This window comes from Crocodylus siamensis, chromosome 12 (genome assembly GCF_052110815.1).
Source record: "Crocodylus siamensis isolate JL-2025a chromosome 12, ASM5211081v1, whole genome shotgun sequence".
NCBI lineage: Eukaryota > Metazoa > Chordata > Crocodylia > Crocodylidae > Crocodylus > Crocodylus siamensis.
Genome location: NC_143406.1, coordinates 37,085,279 through 37,101,087, shown reverse-complemented (window position 1 = coordinate 37,101,087; position 15,809 = coordinate 37,085,279). Strand labels below are relative to the sequence as shown.

The 15,809-nt window shown below is 45.3% G+C and overlaps 1 protein-coding gene across 1 annotated transcript in view; it reads left to right on the top strand.

The window, feature by feature from the left end:
- Positions 1-14,869, top strand: part of PDILT (protein disulfide isomerase like, testis expressed) — a 39,110-nt gene extending 24,241 nt beyond the window's left edge. The window contains exons 6-11 of the mRNA XM_090023394.1: positions 2,007-2,132; positions 4,541-4,738; positions 5,575-5,695; positions 8,690-8,871; positions 12,330-12,419; positions 14,708-14,869. Coding sequence (XP_089879520.1) covers positions 2,007-2,132; positions 4,541-4,738; positions 5,575-5,695; positions 8,690-8,871; positions 12,330-12,419; positions 14,708-14,755 — 765 coding nt within the window. The 3' untranslated portion in view covers positions 14,756-14,869. The remainder of the gene's footprint in view (positions 1-2,006; positions 2,133-4,540; positions 4,739-5,574; positions 5,696-8,689; positions 8,872-12,329; positions 12,420-14,707) is intronic.
- Positions 14,870-15,809: the final 940 nt, after the last annotated feature.

Below are 15,809 nucleotides of genomic sequence, written 5' to 3'. Positions count from 1 at the left end.
TGACCCTGAATAAAAGTGGGTTAAAGCTGGAGCAGTTTTGCTACACCTGAATTGCTACAGGATTGTGCAGATGTACCAGCTCCATTGGAACAGGTCATATCAGTATGCTTTGATACAGATTTAATTGTTACGCCTTTCTATGCACCGTGTTAAATTAGGAAAATGGCAAAGAAAGAACAAACGTAAAAATCTTTGAGGGATGTGTGTGTGTGTACATGAGAGACTCCGCTCTCTTTCCTTGCCTGGAAGCACTGCTCACACCAGCAAATAAACAGAGGGACTCATGCAATAAACAGAGCTATAATGGATACATGACCACCTACACCAGAGCATCAAAAAATCACAAAGATGTTGGCAATCCCTCACTGCTGAGGATGATTGTCTTCTATGATTGCTTTATCTGTGGGTCTGAAGATGGCTGATGATGAGGCTGATCTGGCATCAACAGCCTCTGCTGCAACTCAGGGACGTGTTTCCATGCAGGGTAGATGGCTCTGGATTCTTGATTCAGATCGAAACCCACTGTTTCTGCCACTCCTGTTTATAGGGCTATAACGTGATAGTACAACATTTTTCTTTGGTTTTGTGAGCACAATAAATACATCCCACAATGCTGTCCTATTGACTCCTTTCCTGATGAGCTCAGACTATGAACCTCCATCGTGAGGTGTCCTATGAATTGCTAAAGCACGTAGGGCAACTTTATCTGACATGACTTTCTAATTCAGCATGAACAGGTGACCAATCCCTTCTTCATTTCCGCTGACAATCACCACCAGCCACACAACCATGTCTCCCAGGACTAGGGAGTCATTGTGTTACCAGTTTGATAAACAATTGGAGGAAGGATCAGATATTTATAAAAGTCAAAACCTATTTTACATTTCAGGGTAAGGAGAACTATTACTGCTGCCCACCCTTTGACTACATTTAAATACGTTAGCCCTACCAGCCTGTGTAGATAATAGGGCTGCGCGAAGCTTTGGTCCCTGTTTTGATTCAACAGAGATTTGGCTTGATTTGGTGGCCGAATCTCCAAATCCGAATTGCATCAGAGGACCTTTAATCTCTGTGAATCGAGTCGGAACCCTCTAAATCGATTTGGAGAGATTCAGAAAGATTTGGAGATTCAGACATAGACACAACGTTAGATGATTTTTCTACATACCTCTAGGTAGCAGGGGCTCCTGATTGCTGCGATGCTGGGGCACATGGAGTGTCCCACAGGAGCACGGGGGACTCCCCAGCGCACTTGGCAGCAGACCTGGAAGTGGACCAGAAGCATTTCTGGTCCACTTTCGGGTCTGCCGAGGAGCATGCTGGGGGGTCCCCTCTTGCCTCCCAACTCTGCAACTGGTGCCTCCTGGGTCTGGGGAGGGCACTCAGGGTCCCCCCATGGCTCCCTCCACACTCCTGTGGGATGCTCCATGCGCCCCAGCATCGCAGCATTTATAAGCTGGTACCTGGAGGTATGTAGAAAAAACTTTTAAAGCTGTGTCTCTGAATTGCTGATTCTCCAAATCAGCAGTGACTCTTCAGATTTGGATTTGGCCAAATCGAATCAGGGACAGTGATCTGAATCCATTAACTGAATCACTGTCCCTGATTCAGGTCAAATCCGAATCCGAATTGAATAGGGCCTGCTTCACACACCCCTAGTAGATAACACTCTTGCTTATAGTGAGTACCTAGCCAGCATTAATTCTCTGACCCGTGTTATGCAGGTGGTCAGACTGGAAGATCATAATGGCTCCTTCTGGCCTTGAAATCTATGAATAATGATGAGATTTTTCCTTGAACAGGAAAAACACTTAGCAGCTGCTGATCTTGTCTCACTTTCAGGCAATGAAAAGAAACCAAGGGTGATGAAAATGACTGAGAACTGTCGAAGGCATGCAAAACAAAATATGCAAAACCAGAACTATATGGCATGACTACTTTTAATGTCTGATTCATTTTTCTGCTTACCAGGAACAGAACAGATGGTTAAGCCTTTTGTTTTCCAGACATCTGTGAAGATTTTTGATGTCCCTGTTGAAAATCACATCCTACTGTTCACCCCGAAGAACTCGGAGACATTCAACAAGACTTATGAAAATTATGAGTCTGCTGCTGTGGAGTTTCGAGGAAAGGTGTGTTATCATGGAGCCCAACTCTGCAAATGCCAGTTCTCAGATCAATGTAAAAATGTTTGATGTTGTTACTGGTAGGAAAATATAGCTATAGGTCTGTCTGGTAGCCTCCCAAATATTGCTATAGGTTTGTCTGGTAGCCTTGGTAGTCCCAAGGACTATCAGGTAATCCTCAACCAAAATAGTTTGAGAAAATGGAATTGGGAATAAATCCCAGTGAAGACTGATGCTTTGAAGCCGTGGTGCTCACTTTTTGTCCTGTAGGCCAGGTGAGTGGCACAGAAATGGTCTGTGAGCTGGATCAGGCCCTGTGGGACAAGACCAAGCCCCATGTGACCTCTACCTGGATCTGCATACCTATATTAAGCCCTGTATTGCCCCCCTCCATGTCAGGATCAGGGCCTGGAGCCCTGCACTGCCCCTGCCCAGGCCCATGTGTCAGGATTGGACCTTGGGAGCCTGCACCTCCCCCACCTGAGCCCACATGCTGGGATCTGGACCCCCATGCCAGGATTGGGCCCTATCACCCTGTGACACAAAGATCAGGCACTGTACCACCCTGCACACACAATCTAATGCACAGGACCACATTATCTACCTGGTGCCCCCCCCCCCAGTCTGAAAATTTGACATCGGGGGGGCAGTGCCCATGGGGAGCCCTGAGGCTGGATGACAAGATGACAGTGGCTGGATCTGGCCAGCGGGCTGGGGTTGAGCACCCTTGCTTTAAAGCATAAACACTTGCAGCATTCCAAGGAAACCTATCTCTGACCATTGCTATTAAGCCTAATCTAACCTTATATCTGCGTGTGTGTGCATGTGTGTGTGCATGTGTGTATAACGTGATTTGCTAAGAGCAACTTCTGGTCAAGAAAAATGTAGCAAAGCTCACTGGTCTCTGTTACCGCCTGGAAGCACCATCGGGGAATTTTCATTCCGGAAATGCGGCTCTGACTTAAAGGGTTTTGCAAACAGTCTGCACAACAGTGTTCCTGACACCAAAGAGGGTTTGCACAGTAGGGCTGTGCGAAGCTTCAGTCCCTGATTCAATTCAGCGGCAATTCGGCCCAATTCAGTGGCCGAATCTCTGAATCTGAATTGAATGAGAGGACCCTTTAATCTCTCTGAATCAATCTGGAGAGATTCGGACAGAGTCGGTGATTCGGACATAGACACAGCTTTAAATAATTTTTCTACATACCTCTAGGTAGCAGGGGCTCTGAACGCTGGGGTGCTGGGGCAGATACAGCATCCCACAGAAGCACAGGGGGCTGCCCCAGCACGCCCGGCAGCGGACCTGGAAGCGGATCAGAAGCACTTCCAATCCACTTCCTGGTCCCCCCCCGGCTTGGCAACTGGTGCCTCCTGGGTCTGCTGGGGGCACCCATGGTTCCCCCATGGCCAGTCTCCAGCCAGGAGGGCATGGGGGATGGGGAGAGGCAGCGTGCTCCCCGGCAGACCTGGAAGTGGACCAGAAATGCTTCTGGCCCACTTCTGGGTTTGCTGCTGAGCACCCTGGAGAGCCCCCTGCGCTGCTGTGGGATGCTCCATCCGCCCCAGCACTGCAGTGATCAGAGTCATGCCTGCTACCTCAAGGTATGTAGAAAAAAACATTTAAAGCAGTGCCTGTGTCCAAATCGCTGATTCACCAAATCAGCATTAGATCTTCAGATCTGGCCGAATCAAATTAGGACAGTGAGCCGAATCAATGGATTGAAATATTGTCCCTGATTCGGGCCAAATCTGAATTTGAATTGAATAGGGCCCGGTTTGCACAGCCCTGTTGCGCACACATTTTCTAGCTGTCTTCACTATCTGTTATACGTGGTTGCTGCTACTGCTCCATAGACACCAAGTGCTACAGAAGTGGAGTTCATTTGGTGGTAAAAACCACCTGCAGTCAATTCTACTATTGATAAAGACATCTGGGTTATGAATATTTTAGCTGCTTTGTACTACTAAGTTATGTACTCTAGGGCTAGGGAAAGCATTAAGTGTTCAGCAGGGCTAGTAAATCTAGTTACCGTACATTGGCACGGAAGGAAGCAATATAAAGCCAAACGTTACCAGGGCTTTAGAAGCACAATGTGAAATACATGCAGCCAAAGGCCAAACCTGCTCGGTTTAGGATTTTGTTAACACCTCTGAACTCAGAGCCAGGGCAAGGAAATGTTCACAGAAGTGCTGGTTTGTTCCAGCTGCAGATAAACCTGGATTCTGAGACGCACCAGATCTGGGAAGTTTGTCTCTGGGTTCCAAGCTTCAAGGCTGGCCTGTAACTTTATCTTGCCTAAACCAGGGAGGGTGTGGAGGCTGAACTCCTTTAACTCTTGAAAACTCCAAACCCTTCAGATTCAGTACAAATCTCATGCTTGGCTGGAGATTTGGCTGTTTGCTTTGTTTTTCAGATCATGTTCATCTTGGTGGATACTAATGAAACCAGAAATGGGCGTGTTTTTGAGTATTTTCGCATCACTGAGGTAGATGTCCCCGCAGTGCGGATCTTAAACTTGACGAGCGATGCAAGGTACAAAATGCCTGCAGATGAGGTGACGGTGGAGAACCTAAGAAGCTTTTGCCAGAGCTATCTAGCTGGAAAAGCAAAGGTAGGCATCTTCTTCAACATATACCAGCTTAAAACTGTTGTATATTACAAACAAAGGTAGTGTCATTTATATGCCACATGTACTGTCCTTGTTCTTACGGCTGGTATTTGGTAGAGTCTCTTATGACATGATTTGGAGGGTGATGAGAACATCTCATTTCAGTTAACTTTGACTGGCATTTAGGCTGCTTTGAATATAAGGGCACTAAACTTACTCTGTTTCTCAAGTTTTCCAGAAATTGTGCATGGGGGATAATATTTTCCTGCTCAAATATGGTGGTATAAAGCTTAATGGAGACTAATAAAGATCTCTGAGATTGTGGGGAGAGCTATTAAGTGCCCAGCCTGTCACCAAAGAGAGAGAGAGTTTGAGATCTAAGGAAGAGAGTCCTACCAGACTTAACATTTTATGGATCTGGTTTCTCTTCTCCATGCACAGCAGATTTGGAATGGTGCTCCAGAACTGACCCTAAAGAATCTGCTGCTGCATGGTGCAAAAAGGAAAAAAATAAGGGTCCAGCTCACATACAGTGGGGTGCAGAAGCCATGTGGAGGGGAACGAGAGTTAAACAAGAACATACGCCCCATTAAGTAGCCACCTTGCTTTTTCTACATTACAATAAGCCTGCTCTGTAGTATTCTAGTTGTTATCTGTCATGCAACCAGATTTCAGGACACAACTTCCAAATAACTTGTGCTTGGCTGCACATGGCGTGAAACAGGTGATTCCCAGTATTATAAGAAGGTGCACAACGTGTGGACATGTGTCCAACCAGACTCTCATTAACCTGAATGGAAACATGGCTTCTTCACATCTGTGCTTTTGTTTCTGATCAGCAACATGTGTCTAGTGAAGAGATTCCAGAAGACTGGGACAAGAATCCTGTCAAGGTGCTTGTAGGGAAGAATTTCAATCAGGTTGCCTTTAATAAGACAAAGAACGTGTTTGTGATGTTCTGTGAGTATCACTCTATGTTGTTCAGAGATCAAACAGTTTTAACATGATTGATTTAATGTGAAAGTGACAGCTTGTTCTTCTGCATCAAACCAAATGTTCTACATTAAGGGTGCATCTACACGAGATGCTTCTCCACTGTAGCAACAAGCTATGGCACCATAGCTCATTGCTATGGTGACATAGCATCTGCGGGTATGAACTGTGATGCCAATGCTACTGCACAGGCTACGGCACAGTAGGGTTAGAAACAACCTGTGTGCTGCTGGGACTGCACAGAAACCCAGTAGTCTGGGTGCAGGTGTCTTGGACAGCGGATTTGAGTTGCTCCCAGTGTGCCTGGATGGAGATGTCATCAGCAGTAGGGACCTGCTCCAGTGCACTATACGACTGGGCCTGGAACTCCTCCCACTGTCCAGGGTACTTCAGAGCTGCGAGCTTTGAAACCCAGTGAGCTGGGTTTCACTGAGAGCAGTGATGTCGATGTCATGTCTTCCGAACTCCCGAGCCACAATGGCAGTTCATCTTTCCAGGCGATCGCTCTTTGGGTTGTTGATGAGCATTCTCACATTCCAGGTTCCAAAGTTTAGCTTTTTCTTATTTTGACCGCGGGAATGGTGATCCTGCTGGGCGTGCTTTCCCAGCCAGGAGGGATAGGACAGCCTATTTTGGGGACACCTTTTCTAGCCCCCTCTCCGTTGGGGTGAGCAAAGGGTATTCTAAAAAGGGCTCTTCAGTTGTGGATACAGCTGCCAAAGGACACCCTGTAGACACAGGTGCCTGACGACCATCGTGCATCTGCCACCTGTGTGCAGATTCTTGGCTGGGGGCCTCCGGGTATCACAGCCCTGCGCCTCCTGCCAATCTTCCATTGTCACAGGGCTTTTGGACCTGATGGAAGTCAGTGCATGGCATATTTAGCATGGGGACTTTGGTATGCAGACAGGTCCACACGGCCTTGGCAGTTGGTGGCTGGATTCAGTGGCATGGCGAACCACAACAACTGGGGCCACTTCTCCATTGCAGCCTTCTTCCACCTTCACAGCCATTGGGGCCACAGCCTTCCTCCACCTGCTCTGCTGTTGAGGACTTCTGGGATTGCTCTTTGTCTGGAACCTCCACCTCGACCTTACCGCCATGGGTGGCCCTACCAGGAGCATGGGCTGCAGACAGCATCGCTCTCGGGGTCACTGGAACACACAAGGCTCTCCACCACAACAAGGTGGCAATCCTTGGAGAGGATTGGCCACATCTACATGAGCAGCGGATTGAGGAACTGTTACTGTGCAGTGTGCAGTCATTTAGTACTTGCATAACCAAGTACTGAATGACCGTGCAGTAACCAGCATTACTGTGCAGTAGCGGCCCTGCACCATTTTTTGATGGTACTGCACAGTACCTCATTGCTACTGTGCCGTAGTGTCACGTCACAGTTAGTACCTCCCAACACTACTGTGCAGTAGCAATTGGCTGCTGAGCAGTAGCTCATTGCTACTGTGCAGGATCGTCTCACGTAGATGTGACTCAGTGACAATGTCAGAAATACCGGATTGCTAGGGTTTTCTGACTTGTTCTGCTTCCAGGTATACCTTTTGTGGCACATTCCCTGAAACAGGAACATCTATTTTGACTTTTAATTGGATATATGAAAGACATCCTTCCAGCCTTCCCTGATTTATGTAAGCTGAGTCAGAAAGCAAGACAAATACATGGAGCTTTGTGTACTCTATTGCCTCTCTTTCCTTATTTGTGTATGGTGTTTTGCAGCTTCCAGAGATACATTTTGTAAGTAGTATTTCATTACTGAGCTAATAAAAGACTTGCCTTTGACAATCTCAGTTATCCATGTCATCCTCTCTAGCAAAGTCATAAGACGGCTTGTTAGGGCCCTGCCTATTTGTTTTTATTATGAATGGGTTGATTCAGCAGTATTATGATCAGCAGTTCTAAGTACATTAAAACCCATCCAGAAATGTTTGGCCATCACTGCTGAACTACTTGTTTAGAAAAGGAAACTAGGGCAGAGTAAATGGTTGCAAATAAAATAGAGATGAACCAGAACCAGAATCTGAGAACCCAGCACCTTGGAGCTAAACTTATACCAGTTTTGAATTCAAGGCTGCAAGAGGCTCACTTTCAGGTTTCAATTTTGATACAGTGGAAGTCAACGGCAGCTAGAGGAAATTTTACATGATCCACTGATTTTGCAAAGTTTTTGCCATAGAGGCTTAGACAAATTCAGTTAATGTCCCTCTTTTTTTCTGATCAGCATCTTTTTTTGCTGCTTATTCACTTTCTGGTTGTACCCAAGATCAGAAATGGAAATGCCAAAATGATAGATTTTGCCAGACTAATAACAGGGAGCTCACAGCAAAGCCATTTCTCAGCATATTAATCAGCCTGGTTCTGCAGATCAGAGAGATTTGAAAAGTTCACATGAGGTTTGACACTGAGTGCACTGGGATTTCTGTACATCTTTAAATGCTAAGTAGAGGTGCCCTACCTGCAAATTTGGATCTAGAAGTTGAACCCACCTTCTTCCCCAATACGGGGGGGGAAGAGGGGACGCTTAGATCAGGGTGAAATCCTAGACTCACTGAAGCCAAAGAACTCCCAACGAAATAACCCTGAAGTTTGCATTTGGCTCATTACAGAAACAAATGCCAGTCACATAGTATGACCCAGACTTGGGTTTTAATTGAAAACGTCCTCCTTCTGAAATGGTGGGATGGTAAAGCATTGCAGCAGAAGAAGGACATGGGTGTGTCTGGGTGTAAGAAAGCTGCAAGGCTACTTCAACCCTGAAGGAGAAAGTCGCTGTGGTCCTCTTGCTTCTCACTCTGTCAAACTCCAATGCACTTCACCGTGCTTTCGGATTTGCCCCATTGTTTCTGGTTGGGGAGGGTAAACCTTGCACCTGTGGCTTTCTGCATTTCTGTGACTGTTACAGACTAAGTTTTGATACCAGATTTATGAACAACTGTTTTTCTTTTACAGATGCACCCTGGTCCCATGAGTGCAGGAAACTCCTCCCAATCTGGGATGAGCTGGCTGAGGAGTATGAAAATCACAAAGACATAATCATTGCCAAAGTAGACTTCACAGCAAATGACATCCAGTTATTTATGCTGGATCGCTATCCGTTCTTTAGACTCTTTCCTGCTGGATCTGATAACCAGGTGAGAAACCTTCAGTGAGATGGTCTCCAAATAAGTGAGAGGGTCTCCAAGTAAGTGAGAGAAGAGCAGTGGTGAAGCGAGAAGATATAGGCCGCAGAATGGAGTGGGCCACCTGGGCCATGGCCCGATCAACTTTTAGCATGTTCATTTATATAACCCATAAATGTGTAATTGTCATTCTGGTTAAAACTGTATAGCTATTTTTTAAACTGCATAGCTAACTAAATTAACGTGCTAAAAGTTGATCGGGCCATAGCCTGGGTGGCCCACCTCATTCCATGACCTATGTGAGAAGAAAATTGTGGTCCTTGCCCATGCATATTTCAAAATGAGCATCCCTGACTTACTGCTGCTAGGAATCTGAGTTTAAGGGGAAAGATATTTTCTTACCATGCTCACCACACAAAAATCAGGTACTCATACAGGCCTAGAAACTTCCCAGGTCTGGATTGATGGACTTGCTATGGGTCGAGTCTTGGGTGACCTGATTCTACACCTGAGCTGCCCTGTGTTCCAGTTCTGATTTTTAGAGGAAATTGCAGATCCCCTAAATTCAAAGTGAACCTACAGATATGATTTGGTACTAATCCCTGAGACTGGATTGTGCAGCGTGTGCTTGGTATAACTGATGGAAAATAACTCCAAGTTTATTTACCTCACTGCATCATTCATCCTGTTACTGGAGCAGTTTGGGTTAAGTCTCACCCCCTGAAGGGCCATATTCTCTGGTCTTTCAGAAAACTCTTTTCTAGGCAAGTGTACCAGATTTTTTGCATTCCAGTACCACAAACTATGCCAGCAGTGTGTTCAAATGCCTCTCAATATACACTCCAAAGCTGTTGCTATTGCTGATTACCTTTAGAATATGCTACATAATATATCAGCATGTTATGTAAGGTACTGAAACTACTCCAGAAAAAGAGACATAGGAAAGGGAAAAATATTAAAGAAATAATTTTACTGCTCTATCCATGCAGATAATCTCATTGAAGAGAAAAACATCATTGTTGCAGCCAAAAAATTCAATTTTATGACACTGTTATAATTAAGGCATTACTCAGCTTTTCATTTTTTTCTCCTGATGCCCCATACTTAAATTAAATTCTAAGACATTTGTACATGTCCTCATTTAATCTCTTTGAGAGTGGTTTTGCCAGCACAACTTCTAATGAATTGAACTGGAGCCCTGCTTGTTCGTACAGTGTTCAGCCTTAAAGTATATGTGCTACATCCCATTAGCCATGCTCTATGCTGCATGCATTTTTAAGATGTATTGGTTTATTAATCACACATTTTACTTTCTGAAAAATGATCAAAAAGTTGGTACCCGAGGCTGTTGCAAATAGGGATGATAACTGGGCTAGTTCCTACGGCCTCAGTCACTGGTTAAGGTTCCAGTGTATTACACACTGCACATATGCACAGACACATGCAGGACTTGTCCCAAAGAGTTTCCAATCTCTGCCATCTCAGTTTTGCCTTAAAATGGCATTATGGTGTCCAGCTCTTAAGCTGATAGCAATAGCATAACTATGGGGTAGGGAGAGGGGCACCAGCCCTGAAGGCCAGAGAGGGGGAGACAGAATGGAGGTCTTTGCCAAGCAGGAGCAGCCCTGCACACAACAGCATATTGGGAAGAGAGGGGAAGGGGCAAATGGGGCACCAGGGGTGGTTCCCAGAGAGCCTGCACCACAGGGCTTCTGCAACCAGTGTGTGGTGGGCCAGTCCACTTGCTACAGTGCCCTGAGCCACCTGTGCTGCCAGAGCAGCAGTCACAGTAATGACAACTACTGCCAGAGTGCAGACATGGCATGTGACACTCTGCCACCCTACCCTCACCCCCAACTCCATCTTCCTGGATCATTAATGGTCTCCATAGCATCCTTGCCCTGCTCTGCCCCTTTTCTCAGGGCACCAAAGGAGCTTGCTCAGTGCCTGACTGATAGAGGATAGACGGACAGAGAGGAGAGAGAGGAACAGGGACTATACAGCACAGTGACCATAATGACAAATACTTGTTCCTTCCATCTAATATTTCTGTGGTTTTTATCTCTCTCTCATTATGGGTGGCAACTACATGTGGTGACAAAACCATGAGTGAAAAGTGCTCATCCCCCTCTATTCAAACCCACCTTCTCCACATGGTGCTTTCTATTTGGGACGGTCTTTCTTTCAGGCTCCAGGTGACCTCCTTCCTAACTCTCCTAATAGCATTTTTCCTTCCCCCAAGTCTGTCAATGTGATCCCCATACAATTTTAATTTGCCAGCTAATACACCTGTCCGCACCCAACAGTCTGTGACCATTTCAGCTGTTGCTTCCTTTTCTCTTGACACTAAGGACCTTGGACTGCAGCCATGTGCCTGGAGTGTTTGTACAGCACCAAGACAGTTGTCAACACCACTTAATAAAAGTGACAGCGCTTACAGTGCTTGATGCAATCTGACTTCCAACATGTGGATGGATATCCAGTTGACCTCTGGTATTTTGTTGGGGTCAGAGTGTTCCTTAGTCTATATCAATATCTACTTAGGATCGTTTTATTGTTAGAGAATAAAAGATATGAAGAATGTTCCTCTGGGTAAAGAGTAGCTTTCTGGCTGTTACTTTAACTTCCAAGTATGAAAGAAAACATGGCGAAATCCTTCTGACAAGAAAATTCCTTCTAATTGTACCCAAAGCAGCTGCCCCACTTCTGTTATGTTCTGGGACTGGTGTAGAGACTTGTGACCGTCAGGCACTGGTCTCTCTCGTGCTGCCTTGAAAGGCCTGTTGTGAAGCTATGAATTAAACCTTACGTATTCAATTGAATGGATTGTGCCATGTTTTGGAATATGGGCCTGTGTAGTTCTCTTGAACTCACGTTTTCCATACAGTACTTTGACTTCAAACAGGGCAGATTTTCCACTTATGTAAAGCAGCATAATTCCATTTATTTCAGTAGAAGCAGGCTAATTCATATAGGCTGAGGGTCTTAAGAAATTTAAAATATGCTCAGATAACAATGGACATTTGTGTGGGTTAAGCAGATGAGTTTCTACTACATTCTGGATACAAGACACATTTAAAATCCTCTTTGGACTTTCAGAGGACACAGGTTTTGGAAAGGCCTAAAAAATGGTAAGATAGCCCTTGATGCTGGGAGAACTCTAAATCTCTCAGCATCTCAGTAGTTGGCAGGACCCAGGTTTAGTGATACAAGATAAGGGACATTATTTGTTTGAAGGTGAGGCCTTCCTTCTTTGAGATATCTGTTATTTTTCTTTCTCACCCCTCAAGAGATCCAATTAGCTTTAGTATTAGTTGGCTCTCCTCTGGCTTTCTAATCTGAACACAAAAGTCAAAGTCTATTGAACCTGCATAATTCAGGAATCCCTGTATTTGCTGTATTTTGATTTCAGATTTTTTTATGCACAAAATTAGTAATTTTTTACCCTATTTTTAACTTGTTCTTTTCAGGTTGTGGTGTATGCTGGGGAACATACCCTTGAGGCATTTGCAGAATTCTTAGATGAGCAAAGCAAGCCAAAAGCAGAAGCAACAGGAAAGGTAAAGGATTCAATGCTATGCGCTCTGAGAATGTCTCCAGTGCAATTCAAGGTGGCATTGCTCCTAAACGCCTCAGTGACTGGGAGCAATTTAGCTGTAGGAGGGTGGGATGCAACCACTACGTATCTATCCAGGGCTCTAAGAAGACTTGTACTGCCCATACTGAAGCCCAGGCTGCCATGACGAGACTAGTATCAGTACCCAAGTTAGCTAGTTTAGCAAGCGCTCCAATATGAGTGTAAAGAGAGCTTCCATATAAGCTGGATTGACACAGCTGCACAGCAGTGTAGACATACCCTCTTTCATCCCTAGAGTCACATTATGTCAAAGGTTCTTTTGCTTGTGGTCAAGTTAGTCTCTTAAGCAAGAAGTTAATGTATCAGGGTGAGACTTATGATAAAACATACTACGTATATGGAAGATGTCTAGATCAGCTCCCACTGTTTATTTATAAGTATTTCATTACAAGAAGGATGTATAAATCTCATGAGACACTTAACTTCTGCAAAGAAAAGCTGTCCATACATTTATTGGGAATGCCACTTGTTTTGCAGTAGAATCAAAGGCCTCTTTGGTCAAAGGGGATGAAACAGGCAGTATTTGCTACTGAAGTTGCTCAAAGAGTAGGGAAGCAATGAGATGGCAATTGGAGAAATGTCAATGGATGTATCCACCACTCAACTTAATTTCTCAGAGTTTGAAGACAGGTGGATAACCGGTCAACTAATTTGGGAGAGCTGAACCTGACTTGTGGAATGATCAAGTTAGCCTTTTTTTCTTGCTGAGCCTATGTGGGCAATGGCTCTGAGGACTGGCTCCTGTGAATGTTTTCTCATGATGCATTTGAAGTAGGTGGACATGTCACGTTCTTCTGTGCTTGCTCTAATACAGAGTTATGCGCATTCTGTCTTTTGGTGCTTTATTTTAGTTTCAAGTATAAGGATGTTGCATCATCCAAGAGCCAGTTTGGGAAATACCATCCAAAAAGCACGCTTTGCTTTGCTAGTAGGGAAATGATCAACATTAGCCCATCTGTTCATATTTTCTGTTTTCACTGAACACCATCCAAATCTGCTCAACACAGAACTATGGGATGCAGTAGGCCTCCTGCAGTGACTCACTACTTGATGTGCGAATCCTGTCAAAGGAATTCTCTGTGTCCTGTCACTGGATGTTGTCACAAATAGCAAAAGCAATTTCTTTTGAGATACCTTTGGGAAAGCCTGCACATTTTCTCAGTAGAATTTCTAGATCTCCATGTGTATTACAGTACATAGTAAAAGTGACCGATTCTCCAAGTGCTTATCAGAATTTCACAAAAACAGTATCTTATCTAGACTCTTCCCTAGAGCCAGCATATGGATGAAAGTTCTTCCCAGTCGTTTAGTAACAACTAGGGCTGTGTGGAATTTTGATGGCCGTTTCATTTTGACACTGTTTCGACTCATTTCAACATCGAAACAGCAAAATCAAAATGAAACAAAGGCTGTCAAAATAGCCTTGAAACAAAACAAGGTTGAAATGTTTTGAAAGTCAAAACGCTTTGATCATAGCACTGGGGATGGGAAGTCAGTCAAGCTGGGCTGATTTCCCATCCCCAGTGCAAGATCCAGCTGGGGAAGTCAGTCTAGCTGGGCTGCCTCACCACCCCCCTGTGTGATCTAGCGATCTGCTTGTCCCTTGTTGGATCTTGAGCTGGGGATAGGAAGTCATCCCAGCTGGGCTGCTTCTCTTCTCCCCCCCCTTGTGATCTAGCGTGAAGGATGGCGAGGAAGCCCAGCTGGGCTTCCTGCCCACCCCCTGCAGGATCTTGCGCTGGGGATGGGAAGTTAGCCCAGCTGGACTACTTCCCTGCCCCACCACATGATCTAGCACAGAGGATGGAGAAGAAGCCCAGCTGAGCTGCTTTTTCCTCCTCCTATGTGTTCTAGTGTGGGGGATGGCAAGGCAGCCCAGCCCCATGGCGAAATGGTCTAAACAGGGTCAAAACAGCCTCACTTTTCGACAAAGTGAAACAGTAAGGCTGTTTCAACTCAAAATTATATTTGATACAAAACACTATTCCATCCAGACCTCGAAACTCAAGTTGGAAAGGAACAGTGCCATTTTGCACAGCCCTAGTAACAACAGCATTACCTCATTCACCTACAGAAGAGTCTTGCTAAAAAACTACAGTTCCCACAATATAGTTAAAAATAAATGCTATTTTGGAAAGCAAATTCCCACTGGGACAATTTCGTTTTTGTGAGTGGCTCTAATGAGAGACTTTATTGTCATATTTTTTTAAGGTTCCTTCTCAAGAAATCAAAGAGGATCTTACCAAGGAAGAACTCTAACTGTGCAGTGAAGGGGAAGTTTCCATATCATTAAATTCTAAGGACAAGTATTCTCTACACAAGAAGAATTTTGATTGTGACATAAGTGTAGAGCTGCATCAAAAATGAAAGAACAAGAACAAATAAAAAATACAATATCCCCCTTTGTTGTGCATGATTTCTCTTTTGAATTGTGACTTTACTAGTGACTTTTTATAAGTTGGTGTCAAGTCCTCTTAAAGTGATATTCCATCATGCCTTGGTAATGTCTATGTCAGTGGCATCACCATCTTCTTTGTTTAGTGTGGCACAACAAAGAGAAGTTAGGACCCACAGAAAAATCCTGTAGGATGCTCATTCAACCAGTTGTGTATTGTGTTAAACCAGTCCAACTCTAATCCATCCTAGAGAGGTGAATTTGGCTCAAAAGAAATGTAGCCAATATTCAAACAAATCTTTGATTATGATCATAAAAATAAGCATGGGCACCTAAGAACTGAATACATAGTGGGAACATCTACATGTGCATAAACCCACCCTGGGCAGGAATCTACGTGTGTGGGGATTTGGGAGCAGATATGCTGCTCCTGACATCAGTCTACTCCTGCCCACTCTGGCCCCCTGCAGCAGCCAGGGGGAGTTGGAGGCTCTGGCCACAGCTGCTTCCAGCTGGCAGCCATCTTTAAAAGTCAGTCTCCGTCCTGGCATCTCCCCGCCCCATGTGGTGCAGATGCCTGCCCAGGCTCACTGCAGTGTCTCAGGCCCCCTGCCACCATGCTGCTGCTGGCTGGACCCCAGCAGGGACACTGATGATACACACCTGGATGCCACCACCAGTGCTGTCCGTGCACTTCTGCCCTGCTGCCTGTGTGCCTGCCCAGCCAGCCAGGAGGCCACCTGGACAGCTGGCCCCAGACTCCAGCCCCACAATGCACCCTCAGCACCATGCTCACTGCAGACAGTTCTCAGAAAAGCACTTTACTCCCCTGCACAAGCACAGAGCTCTCCCTCCCTCCCCAACAACAGAATCCCTTCTCCCCTCCTCCCCTCCCCTGCCTACAGAGCCCCTCCAACA